Source organism: Buceros rhinoceros, unplaced genomic scaffold (assembly GCF_000710305.1).
Source record: "Buceros rhinoceros silvestris isolate BGI_N320 unplaced genomic scaffold, ASM71030v1 scaffold8696, whole genome shotgun sequence".
In the NCBI taxonomy this organism is placed as follows: domain Eukaryota; kingdom Metazoa; phylum Chordata; class Aves; order Bucerotiformes; family Bucerotidae; genus Buceros; species Buceros rhinoceros.
The window spans coordinates 158,350-185,129 of record NW_010418066.1 but is presented as its reverse complement, the minus strand read 5'-3'; the positions used below and the strand labels follow the sequence as shown (position 1 = coordinate 185,129).

General features: G+C 38.0%; 1 protein-coding gene across 1 annotated transcript in view; it reads left to right on the top strand.

Moving 5' to 3' along the window:
• The window catches only part of PRDM5 (PR domain containing 5), a 64,606-nt gene that overhangs the window by 21,682 nt on the left and 16,144 nt on the right, over positions 1–26,780 (top strand). The window contains exons 8-13 of the mRNA XM_010138390.1: positions 2,686–2,770; positions 7,569–7,660; positions 9,069–9,162; positions 11,290–11,450; positions 13,963–14,056; positions 26,299–26,384. Of these exons, the coding sequence (XP_010136692.1) occupies positions 2,686–2,770; positions 7,569–7,660; positions 9,069–9,162; positions 11,290–11,450; positions 13,963–14,056; positions 26,299–26,384 (612 nt within the window). The remainder of the gene's footprint in view (positions 1–2,685; positions 2,771–7,568; positions 7,661–9,068; positions 9,163–11,289; positions 11,451–13,962; positions 14,057–26,298; positions 26,385–26,780) is intronic.

Here is a 26,780-nt window from a genome sequence, read left to right as displayed (position 1 = left end):
CGGGTAGCGCTGTCCTGCCAGTACGTGCGGGTGCTGGGGCGCGGGGTCTGTGACCGCCTCGCTGGCCGTACAGCTGCGGAGTGCGCTTCTGACGCGGTAGGCAGGTGTTCTCGACGCTAAAGCGGCCAGTTCTCCGGCAGAGAAAAGGGGTGAGGGACCCGCTGGTGTGTGAGGCAGTAAAGCTGTTCGGCTTCAGAAGAGTTCTTAGACCAACTGGCCGCATGAAAGGCGGGATTGTGCTTCGCTGGTGAGACTGGTGTGTGCTTTCCCCGGCCCTGCCCCGCTTCCCGCCTCTTCTCACCTGCCCTTCCCGCCTGTCTCTGTGGGGTGTTGTCTGCCCTCGCTGCTCAACACCAGACAGAGGTTCATTCTATTGTGCAATCTGTGTTCTCCGGCTTTCATAGTGATTGTGAAAACGTAGGGGAAACCAGACTGAACACCATTTAAACTTGCTAATAACAACGGATAATTAATTGGATGCAATACTCTCGCCTCCCTGCTCTTTCGGGGCCCTGTCTTCCAACAGACAGGGGTCTCATCCAGTTCTTGGGGTGGTAGATGGACATTCAAATTAGTTTCTCGAAAAGCCAATCATGGATTACTTTCTTCTTCAAAGTTTGGGGTTTTTTTTGTTAGCTGAGTTCCATGCCCCAAACGCTTTTTGAATGATCTTTTGCTTTTCAGTAGACCTCATGAAAACGTTAGGATGGTCAGTCCTGTAAGTGAAGGGGCGCATCTGTCTGCTGAGGTGCTTGCTGTTTGTACAGCACTTAGCAGTTGTTAACTGAAGGTGTAGCTCTTCAAATGCCTGTGAAACTATTGTATGTTCTGACCTTAATGTAGCAGAGATTTGTTGATAGCTGTTAATGAGACTGATTTAGTTATATGACCAAATCATCATGCGAGAGCTTGCCAGCGTATTACAGCCTGCATACTCATAGAACATGTTACTTGACAACTTCTCTTAAAACGAAAATCCAATTGAGTATCACTATGATAAAAATATTTCTGTATGTTGTTACTGTTGTTTTACCATGTAATTGTGCACTTTTCTAAAGAACTGATTGAAAAAGAGCCACCTATTGAATATAGGCTTGATAGCTACAGCTATTTAATGCATATGCACACAAGTCTGTGTGTAAGTCTTTCTGAAGATTTGATTAAAGAGTATTGGCTATAGAGTAAATATTTGGGAGCTGTAGCTTTCTAACGCACATGCATGGAAGTTTCTGTTTTGGTGGAAGTGTATTCAGTGAGACTGTTTATTAAACAGTGCTTGTAAGCTGACATCAGGCATTTGTATAGTGTCAAAGCACAGCCTGAGTCTCGATGTGTTTCATATTATGTTTAGGAATACCTCAAGTTATTTCAAATAACTTGTGTCGGGGAAGATTCCGATAGCACTTGGTTACAGAATCATGTAAACTGCAGTCAACAATCTAAGTAAATATTTAGATCTTTTGGGAAGGGGTAGAGTAGTAGATTGTGTGTTAAAGAAATTAATCTGAAATGCAGCTGGGTAAACAATATTTAGAATGAACAATCTTCATTTGAGCTTACCACCTGACTGAGCGTTTCGATAGACAACGCTGACCTAAGTGTACAAGTTTGCGGAGACGGTAGGAAATGGTATGACTGACTTTAGTTGATTAAAAACACTTAATTTGCTCTGAAATTAGTTTGTGAGTAGCAGCATGAAAACATGGTGAGGCAGAATACTTAGGCAAATCTCTCTTTGGGCTGGTTTTTGTTTATTTTAAGTAGAAACCTTAGTTGAGCTTCTTTGTCTGCAAATGTTTTTCACTAGAGTGTTGTGTTGAACCTTTGCTATTTTGGTTTTTAGCTGCTAGATTGTCCTACAGAAAGTCTATAGGGTTCTCCAGAACAGGTTTATGAAATGTGATCTCCGCCTGAGAGTTTTACCATCTAAGGCTGTAGTTCCCAGAAGCTGAAATGCATATTCAGTTGCACTGGAACTGGGTGGAGGTGAGGCTGCTAGTGGCAATTGTACACAATACAGAGCAGAAAGTGAATGGTAATCTTGACAGGTGGAGAACTATGTATGTGGTGTGATTTTTGGGCAACAATAAGTAACGCAGGTATCTTTTAGAAGTTGCAGCTCTCAACTGCCTCTTCTATTTTTGCAGCACGAGTCCACTGGTAACACTATATGCTGTGATGTTGAAAATCCTGCTAATGCTTACTGCAGTTCCAGTTTGACAGACACTGCTGCCCCTCCACTGTCTTGCCTCTAGAAGCTTTTAAGAGAAACAGTCCTGAAAGAGTTGGATAGTACTTTTTTTTTCACAAGCTTATAGCAGTTATGGAGTGGTTACTGTGTGACTTTTTCTTATTGACTAGGAGATATTCTGAAAAGATACTCTGCATTTTTTTTTTTAAATGCTTTCATAATATCATAAATGGAGCTACTGCAAATTCACATAATTTGTGTTACTAGATACAGTTTTAGTGGTAATTTTGTTTGTGGTGATGGATATTTACTTTCTGAGAGATGCTGCTGTTCACCGAGGGACTAACAAAGGGGAAATCACAGAATATTCATGAGTATTAGTATAGCCACTGGCTAAGAAGCAGTTACGGTCTGTTAGAGAATTTCTGTATATGTAAGATGTGTGATCTTGTTTGAGACACATATTTAATTATCATTAAACACTCATTTTGCAGGTCCATGAGATCTTTGAGTGTCAGGAATGTGACAAGAAATTTATTTCGGCTAACCAGCTAAAACGCCATATGATAACTCATTCAGGTAACGTACAAAAATAATGCAAACCTATATACATGCGTACGTGTGTTTAACACATACTGAATTAATTTCTTACAGAAGGCTTGATGAGCTCTGTCCTGAGCTGTTCCAGCAAATCTTAGGTTCCAAGGAAACCACCTAAGCTATGCTATCTAAGCCTTTCAAAAACCCAAGCATAATGCTATAGTCGTCTTCCTATTGCTGCTTTGTCAGGCTGTTTGTTTTCATGCTAGGTAGAGTAGATTATGACAGTAAACTGGGATGGGGCAAAAGATAGCTGCTTGGCTTCTAGAGGAGGTGAGGAACCAGTGGCTGAAATTCCATGTTGAAGAGAATGGGAGCTGGCCTATGCTGTCAGACAGATCTGTGATTAAAAAGGGAAACATTCTTTCATATATATACACGTAGATATTAGTGGACTTATGCACATCATTTCCAGTCAGAGGAAGGCAGCTCATACTCCACAGTTTCATAGACCACACGCAAATGTTTCATTGTGCCTGTCCTCTGCCAGAACAGGTTGCTGTGAGCGGGGAGTGGCCTGTCCGTAGATGTGGCAATGTATCACACATTGGCTCTGCCAGGATTTGTGATCACCGCAATCTAGAGTTTGTCTTTCACCAGTTATTAGAAACAACAGCTGGGACAATAGAAACAAACATCATTCTGTCAAATACATGAGCATTTAAAAAATGCAGGTTTTTACATCTGCACAGGCTAATAATGGAACTATTTTCTTCGTATCAGTCCACACCAAAAGCTCATTTCTTGTAACGTAATCTGTGTCTCAGACTCCTGGCTTTCTTACGACGCTTTCAGATGAGCATTGATGTAGTTAAGTTGCAGTCACCAGTTGAAGCATAAAGGCTTGTTGCATAGGAGCTTTGGGGTTTGGAAGCTAATATGTATATTGTTAATTAAGTTTTAAAACATTTAAACTGTCATGCCCTCTTTCACATTTGTAATCTGGAAACAGAGTTTTCCTCTTTGAAGTAATTCTCTTTTGATTTAAGCTAATTAATCAGAATTTAGTTTTAGCAATTATTATTGCAAAGAATGTGCCAATTTCTTGAGATACACCATGGCTCATCTTTTGTGAAGTGACTTAACTGTCTAACATAAAGGGCATTAGATGTCTTTCTAATTGGTTTAATCTTAATTGGGTTGACTTAATTGCAGAAATCTCTCTGAGGAGATGGCTGTCTCTGCCTTTCATCTTCTCCCCCTGTATAAACAGGAGATTAAATGTCCCCCACTCATTTTCTGCAGAGAAACGCCCCTACACCTGCGAGGTTTGCAATAAGTCCTTCAAACGACTTGATCAAGTGACTGCACACAAAATAATACACAGTGAAGATAAACCTTATAAATGCAAGCTTTGTGGAAAGGGATTTGCCCACAGAAATGTTTACAAGAATCACAAGAAGGTAAAGCACTCTGCTGTTGTTGTTTACAGGTCTGCCAGCCTCAGATTTGCAGGTTTTTTAAGTGGTTCATCATAAAGCTCCATCATGCTTATAAACATAGGATTAAAGTATTGAAGAATGTATTTTTTTAGTTTACTTTGTTATATCCAAAATCTCAAAATATTAAATGAATTCTAGTGGAAAAAAAACCACAGTGAAATAAGTGGAAGGAAATCACAACTGCTTAGTTAAAAGCATCAAATAAATCCCTATTTTGACTTTTCTGTGGTTTTTTTCGATTTTGTTTTTTTAGTATTAAGTTAAAACTTTCGAATTTCTTTTTCAATATTGGAGTAAGCGTAGTCCTGTTGCAATCATCATTGGACTTGGCAGCAGATGCTTACAAACTATACTGGGTTTGCCCTGGGTAGCGTTTATACATTAAAACATCCTGAACCAACAAGAACAACCTGAAAAATAGGCTCGTGAAACGGAAGCTCCACTTTTGTTGATTTAAGCTCAAATCTGCTTGGCCTAATTTCTATAATGCCTGTCATTGTTTTTAACCTGGAGTTACATGTTTTTTTAATGGCAGGGCTGTATCATAACTGCTGTTCCAGAATTATAAGATGTAAAACATGAAAGAGGAAAAAATTACCTGTCTGTTTTTGTGCCCAGTATTTGGAACCCTTTGCTCTTTCTTCTTTTTTTTCTTACATTTTTTAAATACTACCCCTTTCTTTCCCTCTTCTGATGAAACTGATACACACATACTTACAAGTCTTTCACAGTTTGGCTCACGTTATATGCCATCTGGGAATTTGGCACAGGATCTTTGCACCATCTCTTGCACTTTCAGCCATAAATCATGTAAGAGTAATAATCATGCCTCTTGCAGGATGAAATGGTGATGACTGGGTAAAACAAAGCATGCAGAAGCCTGCTGAAGGACAAGATTAGCTCACATATATGCTGTGATTGTATCTTATGTGGTAGAATTTATTAAGAAGATGGGAGAGAATCTCACAAAATTCATAGTATTTTATACTTTTTTCCTTAAAATATATCTGGAGAGACACTTCTGTATCCTAAATGAATACTTTTTGAGTGTTTTCTTAGTTAATTTGTAGTTGGTGATTGGTAGGGAGTTTGTGCTGAAAACGGACCTTGGGATTAAGTATGAATGAGTAAACACTTTGACCCAATTCTGCATTTAAAGCAGCAGCACCACTAGCATAAGCAAGGATTACAGGCTCCACTTAACAGGAAAAATGCTAAAATTTAGCTAGATTTAGTGAGTACCTAAAGCTGACAGAATTCATTAAAGCATGTTGGAATTCTTATTTCCCAAACATGTTTGTTCATAGCACCGGTTGTAAATCACCCCTGTTGTGTAACAAAATAAATTTACTCTTGTGTTTACATGAAGCGTACCTAAAGAGCTGTGAAAATGTGGATGGGTAAATATATATCTCAAATTTCACTTGCTAAATGGGGAGATAATCACGAGTGTCATGATTTTGGGAGGGCTGCACTACTACTAGGGGAAGACAACACTAGTTCTTTTGCTTGGTGATAGGAACACTGATCCAGTAACAGTGGGAATGTAAACCTTTATTATGTATCATACTTCTACGTATTTTTTCAGCCTAGGTTTTTTATGTTGCCATAGGTGTGTATTCCTTTAAGACGTCCTCCTAGGTTACTACTTTTGGAGGAAGAAAAGTTGGACTGAGTAATATCACAGTGCTTTCAGTTCCAGGATGCAGTTACTATGCTAGTAGCAAGGAGCTTAGAAACCTGCAATAGGAATGATGGATATAGTAGTTACACTTAAATCAACAGTATTTAACAGAAAGCATGTTTCTAAGTTTGGTAGTGACACGTTAAACTCTTTGAGTTTTACAGCAGAGCAAAATACTTTTTATTTATAGTAAGAAACAGCATACTTTTTTTGCCTTTGAATTCTTGTCTTGGGTTTTAGAGGGAAACTTGTTGCTGTTGGTTCTGCGATTCCTTTATGGGGGGTTATTTAATTAGGTCTTGTGTTGGAAGTATCGCAATAAAAATGGCTCCTACAATGTGCTTTATAAACATTTCATATGTGGGTGAATGTTGGGTCATTTCAAAGATGCAGAAGGAGATGTTTACTTCTCACTGGGAGATAGACAGTGGAGTTGCTGGGAGTAGATCTGCTCTGTTCAGTGGAGGATGATGCAAACCCTAACTTAGCACTCGCTATATGTCCTTGTAGCTACAGATCTGAGAGGTAGGAACTGTTAGTCTTCCTGTGGTACCGCTCTGTGCTGCTTCAGTACAAACAGTGTGCTGCTCTGCGTAGGTGCCGTGTGCAAGCTTGCTTTGTCACCTGCTTGGGGATGTCAGCACTGGGAAGTGTTACGTGATGTGGAACTAGCTCAGGTTTCTTATGAAAAAGCTCAGACTATACGACTTAAGTGAACATGTGAAGAAATGGTTCAATTTTTGTGACAATGGAAGAGAGTAGTATCTGAAATTGAGACAAATGTAGTACTGGATTGTGTTGCAGATAACAAGTACTCACCTTTCATCCACATTAGATTGGATGAAGGTGGTGTATAATGCAGATTTCTTCCACGCAGGAGAAAGTGAAGTTTTTGTTTCATCTGCTCCTTTGTTGCTGTGTATAGACGTTGAGTTCAGAGACTAAAACACTATGAGGATATGACAGTGAGCAGAAATAGGTCAGCAGACACAGGATTTCGAAGGGTTTATGATTAATCTGGGGTTATTTGGTCCTGGGGAGCATAATGAATTGAAAGAACTGTATTCTCTCAGTTTCTGTATTGGGAATAAGTAGCCTTGGGCTGGGTTTAAGCCTCTACAAATGCTATGGTAGGAATGACTGCGGTGAAATATCCCATAAGAACCTGTCCTCAATTGCTTTGATTGTATGGTTGTCCCCTGCTCTGATGGAATGGAAGCCATCTCTGCTTCGGAACCTATTAGTAGGACAAAAAAAGGACAGCGTTAGGACTAAAATGCTTATTTGAGGGGATACCTTTCCTCATTAAGATTTTCATGGCATTTTGTAATAGACCTAACTTGTTTTTGGACCATTTACAAAATGGGCAGGTGATCTGTGTACCCTGTGTGTGGGTATGCCTAGTTAGGTGTTTCGCTTCCTAGTGAAGTTAAGATGTGCAGATGAATCCTTACCTTTTGATCAAAAGACTAGGAGAACTGTCAGGGAGGTGCTAAGAAGGAATTCTGTACAAATCACTGCTTTTCAGAACTAGCCCTGAAGTGGAGAGTATTCTAAAGCAGGGCATTTTTAAAATAAACAATGAATTTTGCGCTCGTGAAAGGTGCCAGATTGACAGCCTTAGAGACTGAACCCTTCTATTTATCCACAGAACAGGTACAACACAGACAGCAGCACTGCGAGCTTCCCCACAGTGTCTCGTCAATATGTCTCAACCCTGTTCTGGAGGAACCACCTGTTGAGGTGAGAAGGTAGTTCAGTCTCTTCATGCCCTGTCAATCCTTGGCCTGGCTGCTGAGGCTTCCCAGAAGTGTGTCAAATAATGCAGACTGTGATGTAAAACTGTAGAAGCGGGACTGAAACACTCAGCAGGCTTTGTGTAACGTGTGATATATTACACACATTTGATGGTGCTCCAGTTGCCTCTGTGCTTTAAGTGACAAAGGCTGAGGTCAAGGAATTGCCTTTGAATCCAAAGCCATTGCAAGTCCTCTGTTTGGGTACTCTTCTGTGTGTAAGAAGACATTTGTGTTTAAAATCAGTCTAGATTTGAGGCCCTCAGTCTGTGTCTAAATAATTAGTGCTAACGCCTCACAGTCCCTTTTTTCTGTAGTTTAAGGGATAGCTATAAATGTTGTATGGTATTATAAATAGCAGAAATAGATCATATAAATATGTGCTATGCTGGTATTTACCCTTAGTCTACAAAATTAACTCATTTACTGAATTTCATGTGTATTGTAAAACACTGTCCATCCTCTTCCTCTTGGTGCTGCAGCTTCTACTTCAGTTCCTTGTGAGCTCGTAGAATGTTTAGACACTGATGCTTTAAAAACTTGCTTTCCTTTGCGAAAACAGTAGGAAATTGTAGATAGTAAATTAATTTGTACCAGTTATTATCTCCAGTGCAACAGCACTTAATGACACTAGGAAACAGGGGAAGTGCTTTGACATTTACAGAAGCAGAATGAAGCTGTCTGTTTCCCAGGCTCCAGAAAGGAAATCAACTTCAGCAGCTCTGCTGTTTGAGAGACTCATCGAAGCTTAGCCTTTTATTTATGGCTTTGAGGCTCTCTAAGCTACAACAAATTTTTCTTCAGTGAACAAAAATCTCAGTACTGATGTTTCTGTGGTTTTTTATTTTCTTCCTTTTAATACGAGAAGCTGAAACAAGGATATATAAGACTGGCCTCATGACTTGTAAAATATTTTTTGCCAAATTTTAGACAGTATCTTGATATAATCAGATCAGTTTTGCTTTCAAACATAACTGAAAGGGTTTTGTGTACATGTGTTTAATTTTAAAGCATTTATTCCTATTAGTACTTAAGATCTGTGATAGTACTGATGAAGCAATGCAACTGAGATTCTAGGGTTTTTTTTTTTCCTGGTTATTTTATAGTTTTTATGTGCACACCTCATGTAATGCTTCTGAGGACTGTGAAAGTACATTTATTCAGTAGCTGCTATGCTGACTTTCAGGATTCTGGATAATGGCAGAATTATTGTTTTGATTCTTCGTCCTCTGGTGTTTCAAATTGCTATGATATCTCCTCCTGAATTCAGTCTAGAAAATTAGCTATAATTACAGTAATGGCAGCTAATTGATTTCCCTGAGTGTTTCCTCTGACATGTTGTCTTTCATCTGCAGACCCATTCTGAAGAGAGACCATTCCAGTGTGAGGAATGCAAAGCTTTGTTCCGAACCCCCTTCTCCCTACAGAGACATCTGTTAATCCATAACAGTAAGTGCTAAGTCAGAGAGGAAAAAACTTACGCAGTTCTCACATTTGACTGAGAAAAAACAGACATATGGCACCTTGCTCCAATATGCAACTTGCTATATTAAATTACTATTAAGATTAAACTCTAACCCCAGGGAGTTGGAAAATTCAGAGTCAAAGTCAAACCTTGTCTTTAAATACACTTAAATGCAAATTCAAATATGTTATAGAAAATCTAGCAATGATTTGAGGTCTCATGGCAAGAGGTTTTTCTGCGTTAACTGTGGTGGTATCGCCATTTTAAGAAAGGGCAAATGGAAGCAGAGAGAACTTGGGGATACTTGCTCAGCTTTTACAGTTTAGAGTTGAAACTGAGATTCTCTCTCATGTGTCAGCCCAAGCTAAGAACTAGCACAGAACTAGTAAATCAGAGAAATACTGTGGCCATTTTCCCCCAGGAATAACTTGTTCTTGGCATTCTGTACTAGTTTAACTGACTGTGGGAAAAAAAATAATTGTTGAATTTTCTCCACCCTTAATATTTAGAGCCCTAGATTCCATCCAACCCTGTGAACGTCAGCAATTTAGATTTTTTTTTTAAAACACTCATGATCTAAAGTCCTTGCAGCTTAGAAGGCACTGCTTTGATTTGGAGAATACTTATGTTGGTATAATTAAAACCTTCTCAAACCTTTCTTTTTAAATCCCATCTAATAGCGTCTCTGAATTATTAGGCTGGTGCGTTTAGTTTGTTCTTTTACAATTGTCTTTCAACTCTTCTGCAATTTCAAAGCACCACATTTTGTAAAATCTTTTTCCGATGTTCGATGTTGAAAAACTTGTGTATTCTATTGAAGCAAGCCTTTGCAGAATATCCAACAGCTGTAATTCACAGTGTGCAGAATTGTGGACCATAGTGAATTTCTTTCTAAACATATACTTTGATTTTTGAAGAGAATGGGAGCTCAGGGAATTGGAGTTAGGGTTGTGATTTGTGGCAGGTTTAGCTGTTCCTGAACCACCACTCTTCAAATATTAGGTATGTCAGACCATGAACTGCAGTGGTACAGATTCTGTCTAGTCAGTCTTCCTTGGTGTAAAAGGAGACTTTTCACTGGTGCCAAGACTGGGGTGATTTTATACTTTAATGAGCTATAGCAAGGAACGAAGTGTACCTCTACAAGCACATCATTGCCACTGGAAAAAGTAGCTTGTGCTTATACAAGTCTCTATCTTATTCATGTGGCTCAGGAACCTGCAGATCAGACCTCTGTCCTGAAAAGTACCAGGTGGAGAATAGTCCTCAGATTAGTGATCTCTGATGTAACTGCTTGGAAAGTTTTTTTCGGATACGGGCACCAGATTTCCAGTTTAGAATGTGAATTTCTGAATGAAACACCATGTTGCAGTAGTGTAACTTGTAATTTCAATCAAGAATTTAAACAGGAAAGAATATTCTCTTCTGTATTCATGGTACTGATAAAGAGAAGGTTCATTGTAATGATTTCTGTGAAGAATCATGTGTCTTTTTCCTCTCAAAAGTTACATGCAGACTTTCAGAATGCAATGTCTCTTCCTCTCGCTTAGGTAATTAATTGAATTTTAAAACTATTGGCAATATTAACCTGGTCTCTGCCACAACCTCCAATGGCATCTGCACCGTTTGAATAGTAATACAGCTGTAACACTTAAAAGATATTCAGTCTTGTCATGGGAGTTTGCCTCCACTGGTGTGAACGAGAGGGTACTCAAAGCAAGTATTTCTGTTTTGAGAATTCTTTTAAATTCAGGAAGAAGTCTCTTACCTCTTAAGTTTCAAAGCTGAAGCCTCTTTTTGCTTGTTAGCATGGAGTCTGTAACTGGAGGTGCTGATAAAAGAAGTGCTCTGTTTCACTGGGAGCCAGTTCCACTGGCTGCCATTTCACCTTTGGCTTTGGAGCTCAATCTTACGTTTCTGGCTATGTTGTTGTCATGACTAGTTTCTTAATTTCCCAATGACGTTATTACTTGATGTGATGGTTCTTTTGTTTCTTAGGACCTGGCTTTTCATTTGTCTTCACTACTTTTATTCATATTGTTCAGAAACAACTTGCATTAGTGTATTTCCACAAAAATCTGGTATCTTTAAACATTGTTTTTCTCTTTAAGGTGAGAGGACTTTCAAGTGTGATCACTGTGATGCTACTTTCAAAAGAAAGGACACGTTAAATGTTCATATTCAAGTTGTACATGATGGACATAAGAAATACAAGTGTGATCTTTGTGACAAAGCTTTTGTGACACCCTCAGTCTTGAAGAGTCATAAAAAAGTGAGTAGAATCAGTTCTGTCATATTCATTCCTTCTGAGTCCTTAAGGCTGTGACTAAGCAAAATCTCCAGATGCTTCTGCATTTCTGGCTCTTCAGTAGAAAGCTGTGATGGTGCTTAACATCCTAAAATGCTGGTGCAGTGCAGAATCTTCAGCGGGTGCCTGTGGATAAATGCAGTGTAGGTGCTCTGGCATCAGGCGTGTGGCGGGATGGGCCTTGTTGCACTGTTCTTACCCACCACTCTCAGTGGCGGAATTGGGGTAAACTTGAGAAGGTTTGCTCCCTAGTTTGGCCTGAGGTAAGATTTAAGTTACAGGGAAGAAACGTGAAGAAAATAATTGAATAAAGAGCAAATCAGCTGAGTAAAATCAGCTCAGATGTTGCCACCAAATGCAGATTGTGAGAGTTTGTTGGAAAACATCATGCATATGTTATTTACCATATGGTACACACTTCATATATGTATGTAAAACTGTAATAACAACCAAGTGTAACTGAGTTACTTGGTACGATATTTTCAGCACATGATTATGGTGAGTAGCATATGACAACACAAATCTATATTTAAAATTGAGGAAAAGATGTAAAGGAGCCTCTCAATGTCTTGCCAACCTTACCATGTCTTACAGGTGTGGGAACTAGCACGCACCTTTGGAGCCTAAACCAAGTTATTGGCAGGTAGCAGATAGCAGACCACCCAATTCTCTAATGTAATGGATAGCACTGCCACCTTAATGTATGCTTGATTATTAACACCTTTACAGATTGCAAAAAGTAGTGGAACCAACTAGGAACGAAGTCTCTTTGGTTTCTTTTGCGGCCTTCTAAAGGTCTTGATCTTCCCTTAAATGTGTGTTAATGCATTTGCTGTCTGTCTGCCTTTGGTCCATTTTAAATGCTGTTTCTCATATTTAATATGCGTCAAGTTAGTAATTATAGTTGCTGGAAAATAAAGCTTCCTGTGGTTGAGTGATGTAACTGTAACAAGATGTATTTCTCCCAGATATGCTTAGTGGAAGATCTTAACCTGTATTTAGAAGAACTAGAAAGGCATCAGGTTGTACTACAAGATGGTTGAGATTGAGATAATGTGGTTTGTCAGTAGTTGTTCAGCCTGTGAAATCAGTTAAGTTTCGTTGTACTGGAGAGAGAATTTTATAGGATATTCTTCCTCTCTTCTCTTCTATTGCTTTCAGAATAAGAAGTATTAATGCACATTTGGTATTTTTTGAGCCTGAATATATTGGTCTAAGGAACTCAAAAATAAATAGTATGCAAAATAAACTTGTGATTTTTTTTCTGATTAAGGTCTTGTTCCCCAAGAATGTAATGAGAATACATTACTTTCCTAGAGAAACTGATTTGTTTGGAAAAAACAGACCGTTTTTCAAACACAGTCCCTTTCATCCTTACCTACTTGTTTTAATTCCTTCAGTAACAGACCTGGCCTATAATACTGTTACATTGATTTCAGATTAATTTTTTTGAGAAGGATCTTGCCAAGATGGATCATAAGATCCAAAAATAAAATGTATTACCTGGAATCATTGATAAGGTCCGCATAGATTCTTTAAATTTTTCTCAGTCAGTATGATTTAACTATTTCACATTGAAAATGGTCATATACATATTTGTATTTAATAAAAAGCAGCTACTGTTGATCATTTATCCCTATTCTTTATTTGACCTTTGTTCCTAGTTGTAATTGGTATTGCTTTGTGGTGTTGTCAGACTAGGACTAGCTGTATGTTTGTGAGCCTTGTAGTTATGATGTACTGCTCCTGGAAGTACTTTTTTGTGGTGGTTTGCAGTGAATTCATAGCTGTCTGGTGTTCCCCCAATGTTGGTGTTAGAGATAAGTGATTTCTGAAGAACTTTATCCTAATCAAGAGAGATTTAACATTCATATCCCTAATATCAGGGAAAGAAAACTATACAAGTCCATCCAGTATTGAAATGGTGTCTCTTTTACTCTTCCTTCAGCTGCAGCATATGTGCTATGTGAGATAAGGTCTTCATGGTGTAATGAAGAGTTTTGTCACTTAGTTCTTATTTTCATGGAAGATACTGAATTTCCCTATCTGGAGAGTTACGTGCAAAGCTTGAAACGCAAATAGTCAGGTGTACGTGTAACTTAATGTGTTACCTTCCTTATCTCACTTAAATGAAGTAATCCAAAATTATCCACTAAAAGAGCAGTCTGGTAAGTGTCTTATTCTTGCAATCATGAAAATACGCAAAGGTGACTTGGGCATTTTTAATAGTAACCGTTTAGGAAACAGGAACTGAAAAGCCAGTTAATTTTGCCATTAATGATGAGATTTGTTTAGAAATTTTAGATTGAAACAACGCCTATAGCTGATTACTAGAATCTCTGCCCAATATGATGGTACATAATATGAAATACATAATGGAGATAATAGTAGTCAATGTCAATACAGTACAAATATTTCATATTTCTTCTAAAGATATACTGAGGCTTTCATTCTTTTCTTTCCCCATCCCACGAAGACTCACACAGGAGAAAAAGAGAAGATTTGCCCATATTGTGGACAGAAGTTTGCAAGCAATGGAACACTGAGAGTTCATATTCGAAGCCATACAGGTACAGTGTTTTTTATTGTAATGAATAGAGAAGGCTTTCTAAATAGATACAGTAAGGTATCTCTAAGTATGTCCACAACTTGCCTGTTGCAAATAGAAATGCAAATTTACTGGTAGGCCTATCATAGCATCTTTTCCAGATATTGTACCTGCTTAATGTGATAAACCAGATTCTGTTCTTAACTGTAGTTATATATATACGTGTATGTGTATATATATGGATACTTATATGCATATACGATATGAGTTAATTCATCTCTGTGGCTGCTAAAGTGTTTTGAAACTCTGATTTCATGTTAATGTTAACTTCTGACCTTAGGACTACCTGCATGTTACCCAAATTAGAATGTTCTGCCTTGTGTATACTTTAACTGAAAATCTATTTGCTGTTGCACCATCTGACTCATCCTGCTGGTCTCCTAATATTCCTGGGTGTGCCTTAGGCAACTTACTTTATATTGCCACCCACGGCATTACTGTTTCCCTATCATGTTATGTACGTGCTTCTCTAAACATGCAGAAAATAAATTGATTATGTTGGTAAGTTCCGTTTATGAGCTTAGCAGTTAACAGCCTTACTACGACATCCCGTTCTTTGTGTAAGCAAATTTGGTGTGTAGGATGATGACAGAAATGACGTTTTCAGTCATTTGGCCTTCTACTCTGTTTGGAAAAGTCTTAAACACTTCAGTGTATCGAGACCACCTCTTAAGATTACAGGTTCTACTATTTTTTGATATATTGTGATTTTTGGATTTGACTGCTATAGACACTAGCAAATCTTTATCCTGGTCCTACAGTTGGCATAGAAGTCTAAAATTGACCTTTAGCTCTTATTCTTTACTAAATTCCATGTTTGGAACACTTATCTCTTGTACCAGCTGTATAAAAATGGGCATGTGCCTCTGTGTATGCAGTCTGCTTGGGAGGCTTGTGTATGTTGTATAATTGTGGATGCAAAAGGCACTAGAGGTCAAAGCTGGCGACACCCAGAATCACAATGCAGCAATCCTGTCTGTTCTTCCTCCTTAGTCTTGTTCTTTCTTCTACAACTTCACCTTACCAACTCCTTTCAAAGTCCTTCCAGCACAACCTCACATATTCTACTTCTTGATTTTCGCCTTGCCATCCCATAAGGAACTACCCTACCCTTTAATTTTTTGGTGTTTTGGTATACTAGATGTTCATGTAAATTAGGACTCTTCAATTCCCTGCCCCCCCCCCCCAATGTTAAAGGACTATCAAAATATTGCTCTAATTCTTTATTAAAATCTCTGGGTTCACATTGCGATGTTTTTTGCAGGCAAGTCTACTTTATTGCCTTTACTAGTGTAGTGCTTTTGGTTTTTTGTTTTAAAGGCCCTTTCTTTAAACTTTGGGTTTGTTTGCTGTGTGCTATTGCTGTTATACATCAGATTGCACAGAGTAGAAAGGCCCTAGTTTTTCAAGTTGATAGAGCAGATAGCTCTTGGGAAAATGCATTATCATCGTCTGAGTGAAAATGCTTTTCACACATGTCCTGCTACCTTTTACATTTAAAGTTTCAGCTCTCTCAAGCAGGCTTTCCTAAATTTAGGAGTTAGGCTAAAGTGAGTTTCATGAAACCGCACACTAGAGACCTCTAACCTTGACTACAGAGCCTTGCAAAATTTGTAGCCACTATTAAATGAGAAACAGTAAACTGTGACATTTTGAACTTCCTTGAAGTAGAAAGGCGCTAAAGATTTCCAGGACATTTGCAAATTAAATATAATGGGAGAAACTACCTTACCAGGTGATGATAGAGGTTGGAATCAGGGGAATACACAGTGTGAAAACAACTTACAAAAGAATAACATGGCAGAAGGAGGGAAACTTCCAAGGCCTCTCTCTACCTAAAATCCCTAGAAGCACTTCTTTTAGGGTTAGTAATTCAGGAAACATGCCTTGCTAAATTCACTTGTAATGACCTGTGATAACTCTGGTTCTTTTCTTTTCACATCCTTCGCTGTGAGATTCAACTGAAATGTTCATAGTTGTTTTCGATGATGTTCTGTTATGATTCCTGACCATTTCTTGATTATACTAACCAAATGGGGGGTGTGAGAGGGAGAATGGACTTGTGTTATACAAAAAATAATCTGTAACTTAGGCAAATGCCTTTTGAGGTTCAGTAAGAAAAAGCCATAGTTAGGTTAGTTTTGTACTTCTGGAGAGGGGTTTGGACTTCTGCTGTACCTGAAGACTTTGACCAAAAGTTGTTATTGCCCAGTGTTCAGTGGGTGTGAGGAAACACAAGCTTTCTGAGGAATAGCCTGCATCCTTTCCAGAGAAAGTAAGGGTAGTTGGTGAAGGGAATCCATGTCATCTGCAAACAGTACAAAAGAGCCTTTAGTCATGAAGTTCACTGCATTGTGAAAATCTTTGACGAATTTTCAGGGATTTTCTGAGCAGTAAGAAACTTTCAGTTCATCAAACAGTGGAGCCACAAAATTACTTTCAGTGACAACTCATTTCTGAGTGTTGCAGTATACTTCATGCTCTTGGTATCTATGAAATCCTGTGGCTTTTGAACTAACCAATTCAAAACTATGCACTCTTTGTCATACTTCAAAGAATCACTTTTCATTCTGAGCTAAAAGTGAAACAATCAGCTACTGTCTGTTTTCAGGAGATGATTCATCTTTGAATAAACCTTCAGCTGAGGGTAGGCTTTTGGTGCAACTGAGTAGTACACCATAAGTGTAAATATTGCAAAGACTTCCATGACTCAGTGATGACAGCTGGTTAGGTTTGAGGTCCTTGTGCAGGTGTTTGTTATCCCACTTTTTGTGTGCATGGTCAGCTAGACTTCTGTTTTATTAGCTACTTTGTGTAAGAGGCTTTGGTCCATGTTGTCAAAATAAAGCCAAGCAGAGCTCTCTTAAAGAGGATTGTGTATCAATTTTTGTCTTTTTTTATTTATAAAGCTGACCTTAGAAATTGAGGTTTTTGGGTACCATGTTGATTCTGCTTTGGAATTGTATTTTTGATATGCTTAATCCATATACAAAAAGAGAAGCTTCAAGGGCTTCTGGCTTTTATTTAATATGCAGCATGTGTTCTTAAATATTGTTACTTGCAGATGTAGGCATGCTTATCGAAGAAGCACGCCTACATCTTTCATCTTAGAGTGAGACTGTAAATGAGCCCTAACTGTACTTGGCCTTTTGCAGAAACTGAGCCGGTTTGGGGTGAGTGAAGATGTCTGCATGTGCACGTGGAGAGGGGAGGGGTTGATGTTTGCATCTGAACCCAGCTTAGCGCTCTGTAATTCATCATCTGGCGTTCCAGCCTTGGCATGACAGAGACAGCACTCTGTAGGTCAGCTGAAACACTATAGCACATTCTCCCTCTGCTGTCTCCTGTTGGTTTATGACTTCTTGAGGTCAGAGGGAGCTGAGGTTAATTCAGCAAAAGAATCCTCTGACTGTGATATAAATTCCTTGGCTTGTTCATAAATTGTAGAAGACATTCTATGGTCTGCTCCTTGGACTTGAAAACTGGATGCCGGGAGGTTAATCACTTCCCTGAAACTTGAAGCAACTTTTAGTGTTAACAGTTACTGGCAGCTTTGTAATTGCCTTATATGTAACTATTTAAATATGTTAATTACTGTCTTGTGTGTGTTTGTGTGTCTCTGTGTAATATATATACACACACATGCATTTTATTTGTCTGATATCCATACTGTTGCTTTCCTCACTGCTTGTATGCTAATCCCTTTCTTCTTTGGGTTGTAGCACATCCAAGTTGTGAAACAATGGATGTTGTTGTGAGGTAGTTTGTTTGCAGGTTAATTTATTTTTGAGTTAAGAGAATTGAGTCTTTTAACTGTAATTCTGCCCTTTCTATATTGTCTTTTACCCTTTCCATTACATAGGCACTGGTGAGGGACACATGATGACCGTATATGACTTCCAGAAAATGCTTACATGTGCAGTATAGGTTAAGTCGTAACCTGATTTTGCTTTTTCCATCACACTTAGTCAAAGTCCTGATAAAAAGCCAGTAAGATATCCATGACTTTTTGTCTGTCCTAAATGTTTTCTGAAAAGATTATTATTTCTGTTCTGTTCCATTTAAAAACCATGACAATGTGGCATTCTGGGATGTTATAGTCTCTGGTATGTGGAAAAAGTGGTTTATTTTGTGTGAGCTGAGAAGGTTCTTTGCAGATTTTTTCCATATACGTAAATAAAAGATAATACTGAGAGATTACAATAAAACAGCAAAAAGCATTCAGACCATGGTCTTCCATATCCCTTGTATCAACACAGTTAAGCTTTACCTTTTCAATTTCCATAATTAAAGGCTGGTTTGTAAGCTCATGAAAACATTTCATCATACTTGTACCCTCTAACTTTAGGTGCTGATTGCCTTCTTGATGTGCCTCATCCTCTGTTCCATTGAGAGCCTGATGTTACAGTTCTGACTTTGCCTATGTGGTCACATTTCTACAATTCTATTAACTAGACATTTGAGCATATTTAGGGTCCATGTGTATAAAGATCTAGGTCCGAATTTTGCAGTCATGTAAAAATTCCAAAGTACCCAAACAAAATATTACCTGTGGAGTTATAATAAATCTTTGGTTAATAACAGCAGTTCAATCATCTATGTGCATAAAAGACTTCAAAGTAGTTTGATGAAGTAACAAGTTGAAGTACAGTATAACTCTTGTTTATTAATGTGTAAAATATGTCTCAAGTTTTTATATCTAAACAGGCAACTGTTCGTCTGTGTAAGAAATAATGTACAGACAAGATTCTCATTACAGCAAATCTGGCAAATTACGTAATTTATATGTTCTTACATTAAAAAAAGGGTGATTTGAAGGAACTTCCTTTCATATCACAATGAAGTACGTGAAAAAAATGTGTCTGTATCTAGTCAGTGAACAGCTTGCAAATGTCTGAAGTTAGGTTGTTTCTATTCAATAACTTATAAATGATCTCTTTTATCTACTGAATTTAAAAAGGAGCTTGCAGAAGGCCTCAAAGGATAAGGATTCTGCATTTCTGAACTCTTCAGTTTATACATCATTGTCCTACTTATCTCCAGACAACACTTAAATCTTTAAAAGTACCTGTTAAGTTTCATGCAGCTGTCAGCTTCTCCTTGTCTGCTTCCATGAATGAAGAAACCTTCTTGTAAGGGATACATTATGTGAATGCTAGTGACATCTTCAGATCAAATGAATTACACATTGATGAATGCATCTACTTCCAAAGATTTGGCTGACCAGTGGGTTCACTGAAGTCATAGATGTTAATGCTCCAATCACAGGCAACCCAAATTACTTAATTCCACCAAGAGATGTGAAGAATGAAACTTTTATGTTTTCAAATGTTGGGATTTTTGTGACTAAAATCTCAATATCACTGAAGAACTGATGAATTCTCTAAATAATAATGGTAGTTATTTCATGCTCTACTGTACAGATTCAGAGAGTCTTCTTACTTTGTAGGGTCCTTTACTAGACCTTAATTTGGTTACAAATAGCAACCCCCTCAATTTTATCGTAATTTTTATGGACCAGATAGGACAAATGTTTTGACTATTGATCTTAACTACAGGTAATCCTAATCCTCTGAATAAACCCAAAGCTTTTCAGGAAATAAAACTTCCCAACTGTGAAACACCACTTGTGTGTCAGAGAATGAGACATGGCTAAGTACTTGTAAGAAAGAATATTAATAGGAAAAACAAGAAGGTTAAAGCAGTTCAAGTTTATGTTATTTTGAAAAGAACAGTATTCAAGGGTTTTTTTTCTTATTAAATGCGATTTGTTAGTGAATGGGAAATGCATTTGGTTGACTTAAACAATGCTAGTTCTCCCTTGTGCCTGGAAAATACACAAGTACTGGAGCTTGGTTAGAAAGCATTCACAAATACCCAGGCTTAGTGTTGTTAATCATCAGTGAATAAAAAACAGTAGTCTGCCAAGTTTGAATGCTATATAAAATGAGGAATGTGTAAGAAATGTGTTTCATTGACCCGTACCTGAGTACTATTTTTCCGTTTCTCGGGCACCAGGACTGTTCTCCTCAGAGCGGTAAAAGAGCGGCTCCTTCCTTTTATCAGGCTGAGTGTAGAATGACCTGTGTATTTGGTGTTTCAGGGTCTTGTCTCTGCTGACACCCACAGGTATTTTATCTTCCAAATTATAAAGCTGTTTGGTTCTTGGCATGAGAAAGCTACTCCAGTGTGAGTACTTGTGTACCTTCTAAAATGCTAATTTTTGAGTCTTTAATGGTTGAAAATCAGGCAGGCCAGAATCTTGCGTAGGCCGGATCACTGTATTTATTGTCTAGTCCAGATGAAGACTAGTCCAGGTGTCATGAAGAGAGCAGCTAGCTGCTGCAGTTGGCCAAACTTATTGATTACTCTCCTGTTATTTTCCCTTCTTAGAACTCCTGGTCAAAATTATAAAAATGCTCAAGAGACCTTGGGCATTAAATGCTTTTGAAAATGCAGCTTGGCGTCTATAAAACTTCCACCTCTCCACAAGAGGCAATGTATTATTTTGAAGTGTTTGTCTTCTCAAGGGGCATTTGACATGCTATACAACATCAAGGTGGTGACTCTGAATATTTTCTTAAAGGGTGAATATTGAGTCTTCATCCAATGATTGCTTTACTGGCATTTTCTAACTTAAGTTGTGTTGAAAAGTTGTGGTTCCTGTTTAATTCCTAATGAAGTTCCTGTCACGTGGGAGAAATTCAGATCGCTCTATCATAGGTTTCTTTGTGTGTATATATTTGTGTGATACATTAACTGAATTCTGTACAGGTAAGGACACAAACTTCCTTTTTACCTTGATGGGAACAGTGAATACAGAGCCACAGCATCTGAGGATGAATGTGTAAAGCTGTCAAGTGCTCTATGTAAACAGATAATGTTCTAAAGCATGTGTCACAGATTATATCTTTGTTATATCTGTTAACCTTTTGCCCATCCTTACTTGCTGTTGAATGCTGTCATCACCCCAGATTATCACTGACTGAAAAAGCCCTCTTGCAATTCCCATTCTGGGCTGCCCTGTTGATCACCTGATGTGGAGTGTTCACATGTGATCCAGATGGCCCTCTTGCCTCCCAATTTCCCTCCCTAGGTGAACGGTGGTCTTTACAACATAGTTGAGAGACAGTGGAGTCTCCCTTCCTGCACTACCCTAGTCTTAAGTTAGGCCTTTAAAAAGGTTTGCAGTTTGCTACAAAAAATTTAATGTCTTAAAATGAACATTTTGAAATAATACACTCTTTAATTTTTTAAGTAAAATTGTCTTCTAATTCTTATAAGTAGTTCAACATCTGAAAAAGAAGCTTTATTTAGATGATGATGAATGACCTGTGGAAGATTGAGGGACCCCATTGTCATACTTATTTGTTACTTTTTTAAAGAAAACAATTCATCTGAAGTTGCGTACACTGCACATAACCTGTTGTTCAGTGCAGTCTGTCATAAGTCTTTTTCTGATGTCCATGAGACCTAGACCGCTGGTGGTGAATACCCCACTGACCAAACATAGCCATACTTTTTAGTATAAAAAACGCTCCCTTGATAATTCTGCTGCATAATTCAGTCCCTAACAGAACAGTTCTGCTGCAGTAAAGACAGCCAGCCAGTGAATTTGTACAGGAAGGCAAACATACATACCTGAGAATTGTATTCAAGTAACCAAACAAGCTGTGTGGGAATGGGGACAGTAAATATGACTCCTACTTCATTCTGTAACGTTGGAAGTAATGCTGGTGTATGGTTTGGAAGAGCTCTGTGAGACTGCTTCCAAAAGTGAGCATGATGCATACTTCAGCATGCTGTTGACCATCTTCTCTGTGCCTCTGTTTTTTTAGTTTGCTGGTCTCTTCAGATTGGGACTACTTCTGTTGCATATCTTCATCTGTCTCATTTGATGGCAGTATATTTGTGAAGTGTGTTTGGTTGATCCTGAGGTCATTGTTTCAAAGTAATCACTAACATTGGTGTGTTTATCAGGTTGCTGCCTGATTTTGTAATTAGCTTTTCTAGTGGCTAAATTGACTACAGGGAATGCAAAATAGTGTGAAAACAGCAACACAGGTGACTAATTTGAATTATTGTATCTGAAAGACCTAGATGTCTAGCTATAGCTACTGAAATCTTGAACTAATATGTTTGGTTTTGTTAATTGTTTTGCTGCTGGGGGTATCTGGGTTTGGGAAATCTGTGCTAAATTCACTGTAAATAGTGCCTTACAGCACTTTTGATTGCAAACATCTCATAGGAAATTGTCCATCCTGAGCTGAGATGGACAAACGTGGTGTTTAATTTTTTTATGCTATGCTCATGTCCAGTAGGTATGGTGATCTCAAACTAGAGATTACACACTTGTGGGGAAAAAGATAGCAATTCTATCATGACGTGTTTTCAGATCAAAATCCCATATGGTTTTCAATCATGGAATTGTTTTTCATAATCCTTGTATTAGGGTTAAATTTATTTTTATTATGTTAAAAGCTTTGGGGTTGTTCATACAAAATCTGGAAGTAGAATGTCTAGACTTTGAATTACATTAAATCCACTGACATTTATCCAAGGATTATTTATTTGGAGTTACATGTACAGAAGTGCCATTCATGTGTTGAGCACTAAGTTCTTGACAGCAGGAACATGACAGTTAGCTGTAACTTGAGACTAAACATAGCATTCATTACGTCTGTCCTCCTTGAACGTTTTAATGATAGCAATTGTTTAGTTACTGTTGCATTCACAACATTACTTCTGGGCTGGCTGGACAAGCTGTTAAATTAAGGTTTATAAGATACCTGCTGATTTTGATACTGTACTAAAGCCTGGGAAAATAGTCTAGTGAGAAGTGCAGCTCATAGTCTTGGTGGTGGTTTAAAGGCAGAGTTGCAAACAATTATGTAGAAGGTCAGGCCCTTTTTCATATATTTTCTTAATGTGAAGTGTCAGGATTAAGGTTTGGTGGTGTATTTGGAAGTTGAAAGATTTTTCTCCTCCACGTGATCCTATTTTTTAATATAAAATTTTAAACAACCGACCACCCTCACTTTGAAATAATACCTTTGAAAACTTACTCAACTATTGGCTGCTATGAAAGGGCATTACAGTAAACAAAAAACAGTGCACTGACTTATCTTGGGAAGCTCCTGCTTCCCTAGTGGTCTCATTGGCAAATCTGTTATTAGGATCGTTCGTTCTCATAAGCAACCGACTGGCATGAATAATGATTGTCTCGTCTGGCTCTGAAGCATTGAGGGAAGCTGATTTTTACCAGAGTTAGATAAGTTAGTACATAAGATTGTAATAATTTTGCCAGAATCTGCTGCGCCTAAGTTCAGATATCTAATGTGAATTTGTTGCCTGGGCTTCTGTTATGGTAAATAGAGAAAAAGATGCATTGACCAAGGGCAGTACTTTCAGTTCTCAAAGTCGGGCTCTTTCCAGAGAAGAATTCATCCTAACTTTCTGTAACCTTTAATTTCACTGGGATTCAGAACAACTAGTTAAAATTAAACACCATAATTTCACATGGCTAATGTCAACTGAGGGGAATCTAACTCCTGTTCATGGATCTGATAATCTTAAAATAGAAGTAATTTTATACAAGTAATTTTTTATTTAAAAGAAAATTGCTGTGTAGTTCTTAGAGTGGCACAAATTTGTCCTTGGACTGGTTGCAGAGACTAAGAAATTTATTCTAGAACATGATTTAAGTGCATATTCTAGAATCAGTGATTTAAGTGCATATTTTAGTCTCAGAGTTAATATTGTAAAATCCTAAAACTCTTTGAGGTAGAAAATAAGTTACGTGTTTTTAAAGAATGTGCATGCACAAGGGTAACAGTTGCTTATGTAAGTGCAAGGTCACTTGTGTATAATTTGGGCATCCAGGCTGCAAAGATTAGGCAAAAGAAAATAAAATTAAAAGCCACACTAAAATTACTTGGGGTCATATTTTAAGACCACTATTGTCACAAGTGTGTGAGGGTTGTTTATATAATTTAGAAAAATAGGATGTCGCCAAGCATCAATGTCAAGTCAGAGCTTGCAGTCCGAGTTACGTGTAAACTCAGTTTTTTGGAACAGTGGAGCTTTTTGAAAATTAACAGTACACTACAGCTGCTCAAACCCAGTCTTTCAGGTGTAAGATGCAGATATGAAGTCATGCTGTTGCCCTCTACTGGCATCTGCTGAAAGCTTTTAAGGCCTTACTCGGTCAAGTTGCGTGGCTTCCCATATTGATTTCTGAAGAGCACCTTTAATCCATTTCAGACAAATACAAACCATCCTCTGAATGCAAAAATCTTTCCCTTTAAAGAGACTCAGAGATGGGGGAGGAGAGGGAGGAGGGGTGCAAGTCCTACCTGTCAGCATTCATCTGCTTACAAACTACTGAAAGCTTTAACTTACCCGAAAACATTAAAATGTCGGCTAAATTAATTATCTGAGTACTGACACTGTTGGAGTGTTTGAATTTGAGGCATGGATTGAAGACATCGAGGGTCACGAGGGAGTATCATATTTCAAACTGCTCAGTGAGAACACAGGTATAATATGGTGGTTGCTGCCATCATGCTAAAAACCCCCAAATTCATACAATCCTGCTTTGAGAGATGGCAGGGTACAAGAGAGAAAAAGGTTTGTATTTCTCAAGTACTTTGCAGTTTTTTGTTGCTGTCATTAACAGTTATCTAAACAGTAATAAATGACAGAAAAGAACGAGTAGTCTATCTACCAAGTTCAAATCCCCTCATTAAATAGTCATCTAATCTCAGCTTTCCTCAAATCTCTGCATGACCCTGGACTACGTGGAGGTTTTATGTACAACTGTTATTATCAGTTGGTCAGCTGTGTGGTCCTTCTGAAGAGCTGTTCCTGTCAGCTGTCTGTATTACGTACTTTTTGTTATCCTTTGGCATCTTATTCCTAAGAAAGAAAACATCCAGTGTCTTCCCTTGGAATAGTCATGGAGGAACACCTCATTTGAAGAACAGCAAAGGATGAGGCTTCTTTTTTTCAAGTCAGGATGAATATCCCTGTTGTTAGGGACCATGGAGCTTTAAATGCTTGTCTCTGTTACTGCCACTCTCTTACACTCTTGTCTTTGGTGCAGTATATCTGATTTGGTTTAACTGTAAAACACAGTTTATTCTACTTGCCTATTTTCCAGGATTGAGGATGAGTGGTGTAAGTGTTTGACAAGTGTTTGGGATTATGTTAAATGTTTCTACACATGCGAAGATTCCTTCATGAGCAGAAAGCTGTGCATTGACTTAGAATAGGCTTTGCTTAATTTGTATTTTCGAATAAAGGTTTGTTACACCTTCAGCATTGTGATCGTGTAGAAACAATTCTGTTTGGTTAGTAGAAAAAGTTACTGTATCTTAATTTGTTGAACTGTATTCTTGTACTAGAAACAACCTGTTACATAAGTGATAGAAAGCATTGTGATAGAAAGAAGTGATAGACTTGGTGCATTGCCTAAACAGTTAAAAATGAAAATGCCTTTGGAATTATAAAGCTTTATCACTTCTTCCAAATTAGAGCTAGCTTAAACTCTTCACTCTTTGACTCTGAATAGCTCAGTATCCACGTTACACTAATAGGAGCTTGGGAAAATTGATGCTAAATGACACCAGTTTAATGGAGCATTAAACTAAATACCTTTAAGATATGGGATGCTGCAGGGGAGATGCTAGGATCCTTCTGCTTCCATTTTAATCATGAATTGTAACACTAAAATTGCTGAAACTTTTACCTAGCTTCTAACAGTTCAGATACAGCATTAAAAAGAGTGGATGTTCTATTTCAGTGGGATTCTGACACCCAGAGGGCTCTAAAAACAACCAGAAGTAAAATACAAAAGATATTTGGGAGCAGTTAATGCCTAACCATGAAAAAGAGCATGCGTAAGTCACTGTAGAATGTGTTTTGAGCAAGGACAGGAGGTGTATTTTTTGTTGTTTTTTCCTTTGCTTTTCCAAGGCTCTCTCTGATATATTACTAGAACAAAACCAAGCAGCAAAGAGTAATATTTTGATATTGGCATCCTGCTCAGGTGGATCTTTATTTGTAATTTTCCTTAATGCTTGGGACTCCTGAGTGTAAAGAGAAGTCTGGGACAAAAAATACTTGTCTGACAAATAACCCTGCTGCAAGGCCTTTGAATCCTGAGGCTGTATTTATGGATTCTAATGGTTTTCTCATTTTCAGGCGAGCGTCCTTACCAGTGTCCTTACTGTGACAAAGCTTTCAGCAAGAATGATGGATTGAAGATGCATATTCGCACCCACACAAGGGTAAGTCCCACGCTCAGTTTTTATGGTTACTTGAGGATTGTCTATGAATCATGTGTGATGAAAAGTAAATACTTACTGCTTGTGTAGAGATTAGGTTATACCAAGTGTGATATTTTATACTTACCAAAACAAGAGTCAAAGATTTAAGTCATTAATGGTTAAATTATACTTCTGACTCCCTTACTGACCTACTACTTCTGTGTTCCATTTCTTGTACTGCTGTTATTGCTACATGCTAGTGTCTTCCTTCAACATGTGTTATTTATAGACAAATTAATGGTTGTGAAACTTTACTGAGTAAACAATTCCATAAAGGCTTTGCTATTCTTGGAACTTCAATATCCAGTGCTTTGATTCTTACTGTCCCTTTAAAATCCAGTCACTCTGAGCTTTTGT